The following is an 18,426-nucleotide window of genomic DNA, read 5'->3' as shown; positions in this document are numbered from 1 at the left end:
GTCAAGTGGAGCAATCCAGCACAATAAGATACCATTCCTTTCTGCTGCCCCACCAGAGCCTTTGAGCAGAACAAAATAGTGAACAAAACAGACATCAGCTGAACAATGTTTTAGAAATCTTAGAATCATATAATCATTTAAGTTGGAAGAGACCCTCAAGATCATTGAGTCCAACTGTAACGTAACTCTAGCTAGCACTAAACAATATCCTAAAGAACCTCACCTATGCACCTTAATGAAGAATGCCTGACATTTTCTCAAGCATCTTTACTCTTTTTCTAAAGGAAACATAACTTCAAATATTTGTTCTGGACAAATACAATTATTTTTTGTTGAAAAAGAGAAAGCATTTTGATTTGTTTGCTTGTTTGTTTGTTTTTCATGTCATTTGGAAAAAAAATAAAAAGGCAAAACAAAACAAAACTTTTCTTTTTTTTTCTTTTTTTTTTTCAGGGAAACCTAAATTAATGTGTTTTTCACTCCAGCTGCTGTCCCAAAGAAATCTGTTACTGCAGCTTCATTGCACAGTTACACCAAGACTGTGCAGGAATATGTTGCTATAGCACATTTTTTCTTTGCAGGTATATTACCCTAGAATACTGTGATCTGCATGTAAGTGGTCAAAATTACAGAAGGACTTCCAGAAAACATGCCAGACAAGTACTATCACTTCTTCTCCACTAGAGAGATACATGCCATGATATCATGACAGATGAAGGAAAATAATAGAGAAAATAAAATAAGTACACTTGTCCATGTTCTGAATCTCAGGAAAATAAAAGCTCCAAATATTTCAGAGTTACCCCAGAAGTATCACATAACGTCTTCAACAGTCATAGTTTAACCATGTTTCATTGTGCAGTTCATGGACAAAATTTTTAAAGATGCGGTGATAAAAATAACCTGGAAAGATGTATTATTCTATTGAAATGGCAAGAAAAATCTGCTCCCAGAAGAAATAATGCAACATATTGTAGCTGACATCTGAATTTTCAAAACCAGATCATCTAATATCCAAATCCAATTTTATGGCAACTCATGAAAAGCAAGTTATATACTGGATCCTGCAGCTGCAGAAATAAAAAGCAAGCTCCCATTACCTTGTCCTATCCAAACCATGGACCAGAAAGTCTGATTTTATTCCTCAGAAAAAAACATTTGTTTCAATCTCTATTTTTTTGGAAATGTGCAAGCATACTTTTATGTTCTGCTGGAAAATAAAATATTCTGTGAGATATCTAAACAATTCCTTTTAAAACAGCATGTAGAATTATCTTCTCTCCTCCTTACCCATGCTGTTTCTGGCCTTTGTAGGTGTGCGCTTCAAAATTTCATGTACCTGTGGAAAAGAGCAGTGATATAGCACACAAATTGTCTTTTAGCATTCTTTTCATCACGGATCTAGCAATAATATAGAACTTTAAAATAAGAGGCTTCTGTAGAGTTCATTTGCATCTACATTTAAATCATATGTTTTACTTACGTATAAATGCCTGACTTGAGGCAGCTAGTTAATGCTTAAAAATGCTATGACAACTCTTACTGGTGGATTATCTGCCCTGACATCTGTAGGCTAAGTCCTGCTGTGTCACATTCTTTTAAAGATAAATGAAGTATAAGAACTTCAGGTAAAATGAGAATTTTACACTAAGGAAAATCAAAACTAAATTCAACTTTGTAAAAAAAAAAACATTTATCTTTCATATTTGGAAGTATAACATCAAGGTGCACATAAAGTGATTGCTAAGTATGCTGTATCTATGAAAGCTAAGTGTGTATGGATGAACATAATGTGTTAGGGAGGAGTTGGCTTTGCATATGTAAAGAGGAATCTTGACTCACCAACATCCTAGAAACATAGCAGGATCTCAGTAACATTACACAAGGTTTCTCACCAAAGACTGCTGGAGCTAGGCAGTTACTACAAGATTGTACAGGAGGTCCTCTTATGGAACAAAATCTGGTTAAAGATTAGGAAACAGGGCTTAGTAACAACTTTGAACTACGGAGAGGAGTCAGTACCAGTGTTTCCCTACAGACCATCTCCGAATCCTGGACCAGCGGGCAGCTCTAGGAGGGTATCTCTTACATACTTATGACTCCATAGTGTTTTGCAAGAACAGAGAAATGCATAGCTGCTGAAATCAGCAAAATAGGCACTAACGCTCTTTATTAAATCAAATCCCATTCAGCACAAGAAGTCAATTATATGTTACTTTTGTTTACTTACAATTCGGCTACGGGTAGCATTGTCAAAAAAGGTGTCTTTGTCTTTAACGTTATACCTAAAACATTGGAAAGAAAAAAAATCAGTTATGTTTTCAGACATTATGATAATGAGGAAGGCAAAATATAATATTCTGATTTAGAAATCATTTAGAAACAACAGCAAGTAAGAAAAACAGATGCTTACAGGAAATATAAATGAAATAGTACAGCATAACAGGCTGTGCTATTTAAGACCTAGTCATTCAGAGTTCTACCTAGATTGCAATCATAGTGGGCATAAAAATGGAAAAATATTAGCTAATGTAAAATGCCTTTTGGGTAAGGAGAGCTTGTATATTGTTTACACAAGATGACCTTTTAATCTTTTCTTTATAACATACCCTCAACACTATAACATTCTGAGGTTATGTTATTAGGTTTCAGCTACCCTAATGCAGATGTTCATTACTCTTTCCCAGGCAACTAACCAGTCAACATTTCACTTGCTTTCAAATAATTATTCCACTAGAGTTATGCATTCCCTTAAACCTTAAAATCATCATATGTGAAATTTGCCATCCCAATTTATTCCTCTCAATCTATTTGACTTGTATTCAGTATTAACTAAAATAGTCAGGACAATAAATGACATGGTGGGTCATTATATTTATTACTTAATTTTATTTGTCAAACATAAATACAAAGAAACGCCCATGTGGGAAAAAAAAAAAAAAAAAAGATAAATAAATAAATAAATAAAAGAAGAGGAGTGTTTTATGTCCAACTGGGACAAGAAATATTATTCTGAGTGAAAAGGCAGGTGTCAAGAATTTCTCACATATTGTTAACCAAATTTTAATTACTATAATAAATCTATCAAGAGGAAAAATATTATCTGATTTTTACAAGCTCTTTCTTTTTTCAAAACAGGGAGAAATATCCTTAACCAAATAATCAGGGATCTTATGTTAGGATTTTTACACTTCCAGCTAAAAGCATAGGTATTTTATTTGTTGCACTACTTCCAGCGCCTTGCCCAGCAGAAAGAAGTAGAACACCAGCAGAAAGTCCCTGCAACTTAGATTTCTGTTAATCCTCTGAAACTGAACCCAGTGACAATGCATGTTCATTTACTTCAAATCTGTTTACTTGGTCTTCAAGAAATCTAATTTTATGCAGACGTATGTTTTTATCACTTGGAAGTATTATCCCCCCAACAACTTGCATATTTTCTCGGGATTTCCAGAAACACTCAATGAATTTCTGAATTTTCATTGAAATTCAGGTAGAAAAAAATGACAACACTAAAATTATGCTATAGCTTTCTTCAGTGCTCATCACAATTTTAAGTACTCACAAATATAGTTTCTCTCTGGAAAATGGATAAGACAGACTTTTCATTTTGGTATTTTCTTGTTGTGGCACCTGGGGTTGCAGAGGTTCAGTCAATTTGCACCATATTTCATTTAATGTTTTGAGTACTCCCCCTTCTTCTGTGATTTCATACATCTGAGCAAATAAAATATTGTTCATTAGCATGTCACTTCAAAAAATCCACTAAAACAAACAAACAAACAAAAATAATTTGCTGTACATGTGTGTTTAAATCTGTAATGAAATAAGCGTCTTCTCTAAAGACATATTCATATATAACAGCAAGCACCTGAATTCATAAAGGTTTCAGTTAGAAAGAGAAGTTCTTGTTGTTCACAAGTAACTTTCAGAAGAAAACTCAGTGCAGAACTGTTAATTCGAGAAACATCCTTACTAACTAAACTAAGAGCTGCAGGAAGATGACAGAAAGGCAGAGTAATTATTTTGACTTCGCAACTGGGAACAGAGGGAGCAGACAATGCAGGAAGGGACTTCACCTGCTGCCAATTATACTGCCCCAGAAGAGTAAATTATTCCTAGGTAGCTGTTGCAAGTATGGTCTGATAGCACGTGTACACATGCCTTTAGAAGCGAAAATGCCTAGGCTCATGACCATGTGTCAGGTTTAAGTGCAAGGACCTAGCTTTTACTGATCAAATTGATGCAAAGTGCTAGGGACCTTTTCAGAGATATGAAGGTACTTTTCCTGAAACACAGACAACCTTACCAAACGTGAGTTTATGTCCTCCTCATAGGACATTCCTTCTAGCCCTTCTAGCACTTTTGTTGCCCTCCTCTGGATGCATTCAGGGACCTTTTCATCCTTCTTAAATTGTGGGGCCCATGACTATACACAGCGCTCAAGTTCAGGCCGTGCCAACACAGAATACAGCAGGATAATCACCTCATTTCACTGGCTGGTTATGCGCTGTTTGATGCACCTCAGGGTGCTGTTTGCCCTCTTGGCTGCCAGGGCACACACCGCTGACTCATACTGAGCCTCCTGTTTACCAGCACCCCCAGGTCCCTTTCTGCAGGGCTGCTTTTTAGCTGCTCCTCTCCAAATTTAAACTTGTGCCTGACATTACTCTGTCCCAAGCACAGAATCTGGCATCCGTTCTTGTTGGATTTCATGCTGTTGATTATTGCCAAATGATCCAATCTACTTAGATATCTCTGCAAGGCCTCTTGTTCCCTAAGAGGGTCAATATCACCTCCAAGCCTAGTATCATCAGCGAACTTGCTAAAAGTGAATTCAACTCCTGCATCTAGATCATTAATAAATATTTTGAGAATAACTGGACATAGATTTGAGCTCTGCGGTACAGTGCTGGAGACTAGTCACCAGCCAAATGCAGTCCAATTTACTACAACACTTTAAGTCATGCCGTTCAACCAGTACTCAATACATTGTAGTTGCTCTCTCACGTAAAGGGCAACTCCACCACCTTGCCTTGCTGGCCTGTCTTTCCTGAGAAGGACATAGCCATCCATGACCACATTCCAGTCATGTGAGCTGTCCCACCGTGTCTCTGTAATTGCCACCAGATCCTAATCTCCTGACCGAACACAGGTTTCTAACTCCTCCTGCTTACTCCCCATGTTGCGTGCATTGGTGTACATGCATTTCAGGGAGAAAGGTGAGCACACGGATTTCACCCTAGTGGGGTGGGAGACCTCCCAGTCTTCATCAGTTCTAGAGTGCTGCTCCACTGATGCAGGCCAATCTACAACCCCATCCACCTTCGAATCTAGTTTAAAGCTCTCCAAATGAGCCCTGCTAATTCCTGTCCCGGCATCCTCTTGCCCTTGTGAGATAAACCTCTCCTCCCCTCCCCTCTTGCTGAGTAGAAACAACCAATAAAAATAAATAAATAAATAAATAAATAAATAAGACAACTAACAAAACAACAACCCTGTGGGAAAAAATAAAATCAGTAGTTCAGCTGATGAGTATCACTAACTGAAAGCACAAGGCAGTCGCACTAACCTTAGTGGAGTTGTTGACCAGCATACTAAACCATTGCAGGACCACAAATTTCAGGATCTGCTTTTCAGAATTTATATTTTCCAGCAACTTCGCTGGAAGCTCCAGATATTCTCAATTACTATGACTGTAAAGAGGATAGTGAGCCAAAGTTCTTCTGAAAATGGGCATCTCTGGAGGGACTAAGTCATTGATAGCACCAAAACAGACTTTCTCAGCATCTCCAGACTTTAGAGAAATCTTAAGGCAATGACTAGCCATCATTCTATCTCTCATACTGCACTTCACCTTTGAGGAAAGTTCCTTGACAAAAATTCAAACAGCCAGTGACTTCTTAGTTTTCAAAACCCTCCTTAAAACTCACCTTTGTCATCACTCTTCTGAATGCTGTCAGCCAGCTGCCTCTGTGGCCTTTGAAATCACCTTGAAAATCCCATCTTAAATCTGATTCTGAGCAGTAAATCATCTCAAAATAATTAGTAACTTGAAAGAATAGGCCTATCAGTTCCTTTGTCCTGGCTTTGAAATAAAGTAATTCTATGGGATTCTGTACATTTAACTACCATTCTGATCCACCCTTCTTCATTCATACAACTCCATAGAAGATGGAAGATACTTACCTTTTTAGTAGGCATTTTTATTTTATGGAGTTCTGCTTCTCGACTAAGTACTTGCCAAGGTGCGTGTATACGGACAAAACTCAATCCTTGGCTCTTATTCTGTAACATAAAATAGTGGAAACAATGTATTTCAATATTATCCAACAGAACACAGTAACAAGGTTTCAAGATGTCAACTCTAACTAAAACATGCAACAATAGGCAATCACAGAGAATAACCAACTTCTGTTACAACTGGGTTTAAAAGTGACCTTTTCTTTAAAAAGCTGAATCTTTAGTTGCTCTAAAATCCATTAATCTTCTGCCTACAGTGTAGCTGTGTGTGCACCATGAAGACAGAAGGCTACAATCCCAGATTTTGGAACTGTGTGAATCAGAAACCAGCGGCTTCCGCACTCAGTTATTTTGGAAGTCATCTGAGTTCATTAGGGGCTTTTGTGCCTGTCTAAAACAACAAAGAAAATAATATTTCTTCTCTTCTGGTTGGGCTTTACTTTAGGTTCACATTTTCAGTTTTGCCCGACTATTTCCCGAAGACTTCATCAGATCAGTAGTTCCTTACAGGCAATCAGGCCCAGCATTCACTGCTCTAAAATTCTGCAGCTGGAGTAGCAATCCTAAACTAATCATTCAAAATTAACTTATGAAGAGAGACATGAGCCTAATGTTTATGTAAATAAGTGGTTATGCTGTGCAGAGGCACAAGATTACACAAGAGGGCCTCTGTACATCTAGTTTGCTGTGATCTGGGCTATTGAGAGGATCCTGTCCTGGTAGCACATGTGACCTACACAAAGGCAATCTAAGATCAGAAAGCAGCACTCCTGCAAAAAGCATGAAAATGAAAAGTAGACAGGTTGATACAGACTTTTTCTCAATGCACAAAGATGAATTATATCAGTAAATTATACAGATTAATGGTTGCTGTGGAAATACACAGAGTAAAAAAGCAGGAGGCAGATTAGAAAGAGGATCTGAGGACATACTTTGGAAAAGACATGGAAGTGGACAGGAGCAGGCTTGAAAGATTTGACATAGATGCAGGAAAGAAATTATAAGGTTAATGATTTTTGCATAGCTGTGTCAATTTGGGGGCTTTATTGCTGTGGTACACTGTCACTTTGCATTTTCCCACTCATCAGAAAGCTGAGGTAGGGTGTCCATTTTAATGAGGAATATAGTTGGGTTACATGTTGAGGTTAAATACAAATCTTGGGTGTCCACCTGTGAGTAGATGATGGTTATATGTACAAACAGTTGCATAAGTCTAGAGAAAACATGCTAATGCACATAGACTATTGTCACTATAATGAACACGCAGCATAACTACAAAACTGGAAACATAGGATATACTCATGGAAATATTGCATCTTATGTTGGAAATTGACTCAAAGAAATTTCTCTTCATCAAAATGCTTGAGTTAAGAAAATTTTTAAAAAGAGAAATATGAGTCACAGTCTGAATGTATGTCTAAATCTAAAAAAATATTGTTGCACATTTACTTTAGAAAAACCTCTCTACTCAGCCACAGTGAATTGTTTTATTTTGTTTTATTTTTCCTACTGCTTACATTGATTTCCAAATAAAGCTGTCATATTACAGTGCTATCAGAATTTTGGAATCAGTATTTCATATTTTCAAAGTGTATAAATGCTTATATGCATTACACACGTTACATACATTTCCTGAATGTTTCATGATGTTTCCTGAATAAAACAAAACAAATGAACAAAAAAACAAACAAACAAACAAAGTTAGATGGAAATCCTACTGTTCATATTGCAATCATATCATTCTTATTTCCTTTATAGCTGCAACATGAACTACAAAGATCACTACCTCATTTTCAGCTAACGTGGACTGCTGTTATTTTTAAGAGCAGAACAAGCAGCAGAATGTCTCTCATCCATCCACTGGGGAAGGCACCACTAGGAGAAGGAAGTAAAAATTTACTGGGCATGAGCAGATGTTCTGGTAATCATTTGCTGAAAATGTATTAATAGCAGATGAGAGCTTGTATTTCAGTTGGTGAAGATCAGGAGGCTTTTTCTCAGCTTTTGGCTAAAATCAAGCATGTGTCTTCTGTCTGGGGAACTATATTCCACATTGGCAAGAGGAGGGACAATCTAAGCTAATTGGTTGTTTCCAGGACAGGCTCATATGACTACACAGATTGCAGACAAAATCAGCCAGACAATTTGAGAGAAAAGACCAGATGAAGAATACAGCCTTTGTATATTTGAAGAAAAATACGTTGGAAAGTTGTGTTACTCACAAAGTGATATCATATGCTGAGGGTTCAGAGCCTTAAAAATCTTTAGAAGTCTTAAAAATCACCACATGATAGGAAACTGAGATCCTTTTAATAAAGACTAATTAAAAGTAAATAAAATAGGGAAAACAAGACCAGGTTGCATGGTAAACAAAAAGTACAGAAAAATAGTCAATTGAATATTTACCTTGAGATTGTTTCCCACATCTTCCTATATTTTCCTAACATTAAAATTTATCAAGGAAATTTAAAATAAATTTAATATCATCAATTTCATGTCGTATCTCAAGGGATAAACCTTCTATCCAGTTTTCTATTGAGCTACCAACATCATCTATACCAGCTGCTGGTCTGCTAAGGCTCCTTTCCCCGCCTTTTCAGCCTTCACCTGCAGCAGTTCCAGTTCTCTGTTTGCATGCCCGTTTTGTCATTATAATTGTGATGACTGACAAAGGTCTGTTTAACTAACATATTCCCAGAGCATTTATTGTCTTGCAGACATTACCAAAAGTTGGAACATGCTTTTTTCACTGCCAGAGTGGATTTATAACTGTCTACTGGAGATACCCACTAAATGGTGTCACTTGATTATATACCCAAAATTATAAGGTACCAAAATGATAGAATTTCATATTTGCTCTAATGAATGCTGTCAGTCTTGTATTTTGAGTACTCACAATCACCATTGCTTATTCATTGTACTCTGGATGTATTATTAAAGTTAACGTGCTGGCTAACATTATTTTTGTCTGACCGTTCATTTGTATAATACAACCATCCTTAATCAAGTCATTTTTCACTTACAGCTGATGTCCCACCAGATTTTATTCTTGGCCCTGCATTATTCAATGTCTATATCATTGCACTCCCTGATTATATTACTCAAATGACTAAGTATTGCCATGCAGATGATGAACAGATTTGTTGCTCTCATGATCCCTTTTTTTTTGTCAAATCTGTATTCCATATGACAGAGTTCTTCAATTAAGTTTTGAGAGTGGATGTTTTTCAACAAGTTGCTTCTGAATTATTCAAGATATATTTATGTCTTGGATCTTTTTCTATTTTGTAAAGTTGAATTGGGCCTTCCCAATTCAATAGGAAAACTCAGCATTGAAGCTAAATGGAAGAAAATCTGGTTTGGTTTTCAAACAGCATGTGAAGAAAAAAATACCAGGTATTTCTTTCAGCCTATCGTGTATTTCTAGTGGTTTAAAGCAGGACTTTAACAGCAGTTTTATTACATTTTTTTTCTCTCTATAGTGGAAATGCATATGCTGAATAAAATTTGAATTTCTCAAAGGAGACATTTTCTATCTTTCATGCCTTAACAGTTAAATACGTTAGCATCTGCATCAACTGTCATCTAAGATTTGTTGCAAACTTATCACCAACAAGGCCATAGCAGAAAAATAAAACAACTAAAACTACAAAAGCTCTCAAATAGATGTGTATAAAGAATGTACTCTTATTGATTATAGTTTGGTTAGTGAAAACTCAAAAAGTCATTATTTTTTTTAACTAAAAGTTGAATGTAGTGTAACATGGCTAGGCAAGCAATATGGTTGGACGAAGTAGAGAAGCTTTTTCTGCCTGAAAATTTTGTCATTGAACTTAGGTTTCTACAAAAGTTAGATATCAAGTGAGAAGTTTGCCATTCTTAAGTTAGTGTCACATCCCTATTTCTCACCCATTTTGATAGTTACAGTTGTCCAACTGTAACATGAATTATTTTTGAACCACTATAAGACAATTTCTATGCTTGTATTAATCTCTACCAGTTAACAGTCTCTCAATTCCAGCCTTTGCAGAGTCAGGCCACAGACTGAGGAGATGCACCATGAAGCATTCTCTATTGCAACAGGAGTCTGTGAAGAAGTCCTGTTGCTTCATAAGAGCACAGCACACGAAAGATGGAGTACTGCACACCCAGCTCAAAGATTTCTTGTAGTGGCATTATTTTGTCAGGCAAATTTGACTCCCACCTAACCTCAGACAACCCGCTTGACATGTATAAGCCATGTCACCTCAAGATGAAGTGTTTTCAACAGTTTATTTAGGCACCTCTAATATGAGGTAGAACACATGATGCTAAAGGTATCATATTCGTCAGTCACAGGTAAGAAGATAAAAAAGGGCAAAAAGAGTAATACTCTGGTATAAAAGCCTCAGGCATTTTTGTGGTTAGCATATTGCTCCTATCAACTGTGTAAATACAAAATTAATTGCTGAATGTTACATTTTAGTAAGACTTTCTTATTATTTCCTCATCATGAAGTCACTCACCTCCGATCCTGTATTAAAGGAATATCATTATATATGATGTTTATACTAAAGGAAATCAGTTATTTTAAAATACTTGTGCAAAGAAAAAGATTGCTGCTGTGTACCTTAGTAGGAAGAAAAGAAGAACACTGAAAGGTAGAAATAAGCTGAATAGAAGTGATTAACTACTGACTAAGGGAGTCCAAGGGAACTCTTAATCTTTCTTATGATTTAAAAAATATATATGTACATAGGGAATGGAAAGGCATAAATCATAAAACCCGAAGCACGTAAACTTCCTTCTTATAAAGACAAAGTACCTGGTCCTTAAACATTTTATCCTTCTGTGATTAATAAATAGACAGAAAAATACCAGATGTGTACAGACAGCAAGTTTCTAATAACTCCAGCTAGTACAAGCAGTCATCTCTTGCTGACATGGGTAATACCAGCCACACTTGGAAAGTAACAATGAGACAGTTTGTAGGAATCACAGGGGAGAAGACAGGTCCCAGTAGCTCAGTAAAAGTATCATCTTCCCATTTATTCCGTCACCAAACGGGTCAGTCATGTCTGCAAATGTAATTGTTTGAAATTAACATCTAGTCTCCTGGAAACTGAGGCAAATGACATGTGATGTGAAAACGCAAATAAAACACAATTTCATGTTATATCACAGAACTCTAGTCACATAAGTTTTACAAAACCCAAGCCAAATACTGGGCTGTTGGCCCCCTGCACGGGTAGCACGTGATGGAATGACACGGCGTTGCCAGATTCAGACAGCAACTGTGAAAGAGTCAATGTTTTGTGCCAAAGGTATTGAATGTCTATCTGTACAAGGACTGATGTGTTAAATTTAATGTTTTGTATCCAAGATACAAAATCAGTTTATTGCCAAACATGCATATTAAAGTGTATGTCAGTTACATTATAAAAAGGGCAGTGCAATAGTTTGGGTGAGACATCAAGACCCAGAATGTCATGACATGGAGATGTCAGTCTAGAGCAATTCCCTACTCATGTTATCTATATAATTGTAGGTAAGTAATTTAATTATTTCTGTCACTGACTAAATGAAGATAACGGACCTCCTTTCTATCAAAAGGTGTTTGTGGGGATAAATACATTACAATTTGAAAGCTGCTCAAATAATACAGTAAACAAAAAAGAGTGTATGGGTACAGTCAGTTGCTGTACTACCCATCTTATAATTTTCACATTTTCCTTCTAAAACTGTAGATCTTTTAACTGTCACCAAACTTCCCCTTTTCTATTTTCATTATTTCTCTTGGGTACAGATCTGACTTACCGTATGGCAGTATAGTACCTAGTATAACGGGATCCTCATTAATGACAGCAGATTCTCTTGCAACAGTATTAGCAGCAATCCCTAACAGCTCCAAATTGTCCCACTCCTGACAGACAAGCAGTCACACACAGCACAGTTGTAAAGATGCAAAGCACAGGCTTGTTCACTGATGGCGAAGGTAAATTCCACCTAGTTCACAGAATTAGGCTTATTTTTAGCTGCTCAACAGTGTATGAAGCAAGCATGCTTAAGTCCAAATTTCAGACCTTAAGCAAAGTTGTAATAATTTACACATTTTGACAGTCTGCTTTTCTTCATTTCTACCAACAGAGATGGTGTTAATGTCCTGTTTATTTTACTCTCTAACTCCCACTTCTGAATATAAACAGTTAAAGAATATACTAGTGTGTATAAGCAAAGAACAGAACACCTTGGAATGAAAGATCTGGCCAAAATGCTTTAAAAGAAACTATATAACCTTAGGAAAAGCACTGTGGAATGAAAGAGTTGACTTTACACATCTTTTGCAATGTTTCTTCACGGCATTACTACCTTTCCAACCAAAATCTTCCTACTCATCTATAAACAGAAAAAGTTTTTGGATAAAAAATGATACAGGAAGCCTAAAAACACAGGTAGGCTTCCCCTGAAGAAGATGGAAACATTTAATGGGACACAACAGAATAAAAATGAGCTGTTAGAAACTCAAGCACAAATGTAGAATAGATTGTTAAGTCTGCCAAATACAAAAAAAGGCAGAGTCCTCTGCATTACTGAAGCACTCAATGCAGAACCTATATGGAGGCGGGCAACAAACATGTCAGGATTTACATTAAATTTTAATTATTTTTGAAAGCACACTTTGGATTTCAGAATTACTGATTTTTTGTGGTTATTTTCCAACTATTTATCTATGGCCACTGATTACTACAACATAAAAAATGTGACTTTCAGATGTAAAGCAAAATCTTTCCTATTTCTTTAGAATAACTTTATCGGCAAATTTCTCCTATGTCAATAACACAAATTTCTTGCTACAAAAGCATATCACAATATCAATAGATCTTCTGAGATTGAAAAATACAAGAAATAATAACAAAATAAAAAAGAAAAAAAATACCATTCAAACCAGATTTCCTCAAAGAGAAAAGGAGGAGGGTGTCTACCACTTCCTGTATTTGGCAGTTTCAATGGAAAAACACATAATCAGCTGACCTGGATACATTCAGTGCCAAATTAGCTGTCAAATAAACCAATATTCTGTAAAATACATAATATCAAACTTGATTATCAATAATAAAATCAACAAACTTCTTGAGGCCAAAGAGTTAATGTTAAAAAGGGCAAAATGTAATTCCCCTTGAGGGAACGAGACACACTAATCTGCAAAGAGATTTATACCCAAAACAATTTTCCAGATGAAGCAGTAAGACCATGGAAGTCTATCTTTAGACCAGATAACAGGCGTGTTACCAGTAGGGGGATTAATGCAAGAAAGACTGAACCCCTGCTCCAGCAAACTCAATCTCAAGAAGAAAAATATGGAGGAAAAACAAAACAACAATAACAATAAACCAAGCAACCAAGCAACCAAAGAAACAAAAAAGCCCACACAAAGAGCACAATATAGTTTTTAGAATACAAAACTGAAAAACTGAGGAATGACACCATAAAATACTGCTTCATCACTCAATATTTGATCTGGGATAATAACGAACAAGCAAATAAAGGGGTGATCTGCTTTTGTGTTGACAGATTTTAAATTTAGATTCATTCTTAGGAGAAAAATGTTGGTTTACTTTAATTAAAAATGTTAAGAGATGGTACAAATTTATTTTGTTTACTGAGTATGTTCTAATAATAAGCTACAAGCCTTTCTAGGATGATGTCTCCCTTTGAGGTCTCTCACCAAAAATCAGGATCAGTAAGTGGAAGGTTAGCTGTATTTGCTGAGGCTTGATTGGAAGGAAATGAAGAGGAAGATAATCAGAGTGTTCTGGTTGGCTTATTTGTTGACAGGAAATTCCAAACCTCCCTGGACAATTATAACCTCAGTGTAAACAGGGAGAGAAGGGAGAAAAGCATTGGCAGTCACACAGTAACATCATGTGACACATTTTGGGTAAGGTGACAGGTCCTGGGGTGGACAAATAATTAGTTAAACAACAGGAAACAGTAGGTAGAAGGACTTAAGCATTGCTTAAAAAAAATGTCACTGAAGGGGTTTTGCAGCATCAGCACTGTACAGAATCATCATAAGCGGCCTGGAAAAAGAGATAAGTGGTGAGAAGGCAAACTGCACTCATGAAGTTTTTCAGGGTAGCAAGGATAAGGGCAGACTGCAAAGCACTGCAGAAAAGCTTTGTAAGTGCCTGAACAATGGCAAATGATTTCAATGTAAAGCAATATCTGTGGGTTACAACCAATTTCACATATAGCACACTGGGCTCTGAATTGACCTATATGAGTCAGTAATGACATATTGGGGTTGCAACAAAAAGTTCCTTGAAAATATCAGCTCAGTATTTTAAAAACAGCCAAGATGTAAAGAAAACATCACATTCCATTAGGAAAGGAATAGACACCATTAAAAAAAAAAATTATGTAAACATAGCAATCCATGCTGTATTCATATCTTGAACTCAATGTGCAATCCCTGTCTCCTCACCTCCAAAGAGACAGATCAGATCACAAATGGGTTCAGAGGAGGGCAACAACTGGCATAAAAGCCTTGCTATGACAGCTGTGGCATCACTGAGTAGAATGAGACCCTTCATTCTAGAAAAGAGACATTGTAGAATTCTATAAAATTATGCATGGTAAGGAGAGGGGGTGTGGAGGGACTGCCTATTCTCTTTTTCAGGGCAAGAACTAAAGGGACTCAGACAAAACCAGACTAAGTTATTTGGAACCAGACTCATAATAAACAAAAGGACATGGGTACTAATACAGCAGGTAGTACCTCTGTCTTGCCAAAAGTCTTTGTGGGTATAAAAACTGTACAATGTTTCAAGAAGAAATTATAGCAGATTTTGGAAGAGAGATCCATGGAAGGTTACTAGATAGACAAACTACATCTAGTAGGAGAAATTACCTGAGCTGAAAGTAGCTGTCATCAGGAGAACATTAAAGTTGTCATAAAACTTCGTACCATTCTTATTTTTTCCTAAACATTTTACCATTGCAACTGTTATACACAGTACTGAGTTGGCAGACTGTCTCAAACAACAGGATCCTTTTGTGGCAATTAAGCCAAATCTGATAGGAGGGACTTCAGGCCTCTCTTTTTCCCCATTATCTGACCTCCTGCCTCCTTCTGTCATCTCTTCTTCAATCAACTACATAACCAAAAAATACACAGTAAGCAATTTAATTGCCTCACCCTTGGACAGATTACAGGTTGCTATGTTTCACTGTTGACACAGGGGTCACCTGCATGCTAGTTAAAGGAGCTATTTAACAGCGATCTGTTGTTGGAGCAGATCCTGACTGCTGAATGTATCTTAGTAGGTGTTCACATCATGCCTGGGTTTTCCAACATATCACATTCTGCAACATCTCAAGTCTAGAGAGTAATGGGCACTCAAGAGCTGTCATTAGTTCATAATCTTACCACTGAGCAGTTCCTCTGTTTTCAGCTTATGCTGAAATCTGGTGATTCATTCATAATAAGTAATACAAATTACGATGCAGGTGCTTTCCTTCTGAGGTTTTAATGAGACTGTCAGGCTAGATTGTCAGATGATGTAATTTGGCATAGCTACATCAAGTTAACAGAGCTATTTAGATGAGCATGACTAGAGGTTATAACCTGAAAATTTAATACACTTGAGTCTGGACTCATGAAGATTTATCAGCAAAGGGAAAAGATCAAAGTTAATTTTGAATCTGCAAACACTGACTGAAGGAAGAACAAGTCCAGACAAAACTCAACACATGGAATAGAATTATAAATAAATTTATTTTATTGTTGAGATGTAAGGACCAGAAATACTTTCATCTTCACCAGTCAACCAAAGGAAAGCTAATGATGCTGTTTTGTTATGTGTCCCCATACCCTGATTACTTGAAAAAAAACACTTCTCTTCTTCCATAGTATAAAGGAAATTGTTCTGCTGTTGGTAATTGTCAACAGGAATAAGTGGGAGCAGGATTGAAGCACAGTATGCTCCATGCCTGCTCCGGAAAGTAATTTCTCTTTCGAAACAAAAGATCTCATACTGGGTGAGTCAAAACACATCAATACTCAAAAACTGATTTGAAGGCTACAAAGTCTGGTGAGTCTATTAGGTAGGATTGGAAAACATGGGATTTAACTTTAGATGGGGAAAGTGCTGGAAAAGGTCACTAAAAAAAAATAATGACACTGAGTATAAAAAAAAAATATCCTTTCCTATCTTGTCAGTGTTATAATTTAAACTTCTTCAAAGCACATGTTCTTTAAGGGAGTTCATCACACCTCCAGACTACAGTACTTTACTGCAGTTAGTTGCAACAATCATGCCTTTTATACTATTATTAGTTTGTATTTACAGTCCTGGTGCTATATCTTTTAGATTGTACAGCCAGGTGTGGGGAAGAGGCAAGAGAGATTGCAAAAGAGTACAATGGCATTTCTTGTACTTCTTCAACCAGCAAGGTGACCAAATTCAGGTAAAAGAATCCCTCTTTTTCTTCTACTGAATACACATGATGCAAGAAACCAAACTGCATTTCCAACTGCTCAGCATCAGCAGGGGTATAACAGAGCCACAGTGACTCTGGGACTAATTCCTTGCCTCCAAGGACTTTCTATAGAAGTAGTTCTGAGCCAGTGAGGCACAACCATGATTCAGATGAAGTGTGGAGACCAAGCTGATAAAGTCTGTTGGATGCTCGCAGGCTCTGCAGTTGACTAGAAGGCAGTAACAGCAGCAGCAACAGACCTGCAATCTGAGCAAATCATCAAGCAAAGAAAAATAATTGCTTGAAACATTGCAGCTGAGCCTAACATGAGAAGCTTGGAAAACAGGCTTGGAATCAGTGTCCAAGAAATACCTCATTCACAGATGGAAAGTGCAGTATTATGCTATTTCTGGAGCTCTAAGAGACCCAACTCTCTCAGCTAATGTGGTACCTAGGTTGGAAATAATGTCATCCCACAGGGCTGTGATAATCACTACTGAAATCAGGTAGAGAATGGAACATATTCAATTTACAGAAATGTTGATTAGCCAGCACTTTCTAGTGATATCTGTAGAATGTACTGAATTATCAACAGTTTTGAAAATCAACCCTCAGTACACTACCGCATCAGGTACCTCTCCCATCTATACAGCTAGGCTCAGCTTCCCAAAAATTGTGGTCCAAAAGACAATCACTCAGTTGATATCTGTAGAGCACTTATTACAACACATAGGTGTTGGAAAAAGGGTTCTTGCATAGGTAGCAACCTGATGTGACGGAGGAAGAAATGCAGCCGACTCAATATGAGTGATAAAGCATGCTTCAACTTTATTGCCCGAGATAGCATGCATTTATACCAAATACCATAATTATGCATACTTGTCTCTATCTAATAGGCTAAGCACTAGGAGGCTACATTTACTTACTCCACCTACTTGGGTTTAGCTAGCTATGCTCATCCCGCATTCTTCTGACTCTTATCTCTTCAAGGATATCCTGATCCTGCCTTAGTTAGTACTTTTCCATTCCCCCCTTTCCCACGGCCTAATAGACAAGCTAACTAAGGCCTACTTATGTCAACTAAAATGGGCTCTGCTCGTACAGTTGCTCGGTGGACTCATGTCCACGCTCCTTGAGCCAATCCCTGACACATAGGTACCCACAATACAAGACATTAAATCATAACACTATACTGCATCCATCCATCACGCTTTTTACATGTCATAATCCATCTTTGACAGATTTAGCACTCATCTCTACCACCATAAATCTGGAATCTTGGATTTACAAGTGCAAATTTGCTCCTTTGTAACACAAAAAATGAAAGAGGAATTAGCCATCAGCTGTATTGCCTATTTTACCAGTCATCTGTCAAGTAAAATAAAAAAATAAAAATAAATAAAAAAAAAATTATTGTAACTGAAATGTGAGTTTCAATTTCTATTAGAATTCATGAAATTAGCTGTTAGCAAATGTCATTACTATAACAATGTTTGGTAAAGCTTGACACATTACAAAATTGTAGGCTCTCCAATACATTTTATACAACCATTCAGAAAAAAAAAAAAATTCAGTAAGATTTCATTTTTTGATTGCCATTGAACTATAAATATTTATGTACAAAGCTGAACAAATGGCTTGTAGAGACGTAAGGGTCAGGTGCGCCATTAACATTCAATTCTGAAAAAGATACTTAGCAGATAGAAAGTAGAATATGAATAT

The 18,426-nt window shown here is 36.7% G+C and overlaps 1 protein-coding gene across 1 annotated transcript in view; it reads right to left on the bottom strand.

Moving 5' to 3' along the window:
- The window catches only part of ANO2 (anoctamin 2), a 190,350-nt gene that overhangs the window by 146,197 nt on the left and 25,727 nt on the right, over positions 1-18,426 (bottom strand). The window contains exons 4-7 of the mRNA XM_013369708.3: positions 6,190-6,288; positions 3,566-3,717; positions 2,231-2,285; positions 1,291-1,339 (exon numbers count right to left, since the gene is read on the bottom strand). Coding sequence (XP_013225162.2) covers positions 1,291-1,339; positions 2,231-2,285; positions 3,566-3,717; positions 6,190-6,288 — 355 coding nt within the window. The remainder of the gene's footprint in view (positions 1-1,290; positions 1,340-2,230; positions 2,286-3,565; positions 3,718-6,189; positions 6,289-18,426) is intronic.

The sequence above is a fragment of the Columba livia genome, chromosome 1 (assembly GCF_036013475.1).
Source record: "Columba livia isolate bColLiv1 breed racing homer chromosome 1, bColLiv1.pat.W.v2, whole genome shotgun sequence".
NCBI lineage: Eukaryota > Metazoa > Chordata > Aves > Columbiformes > Columbidae > Columba > Columba livia.
Note: the sequence above shows the minus strand (reverse complement) of the source record. Positions and strands in the feature narration are given on the sequence as shown.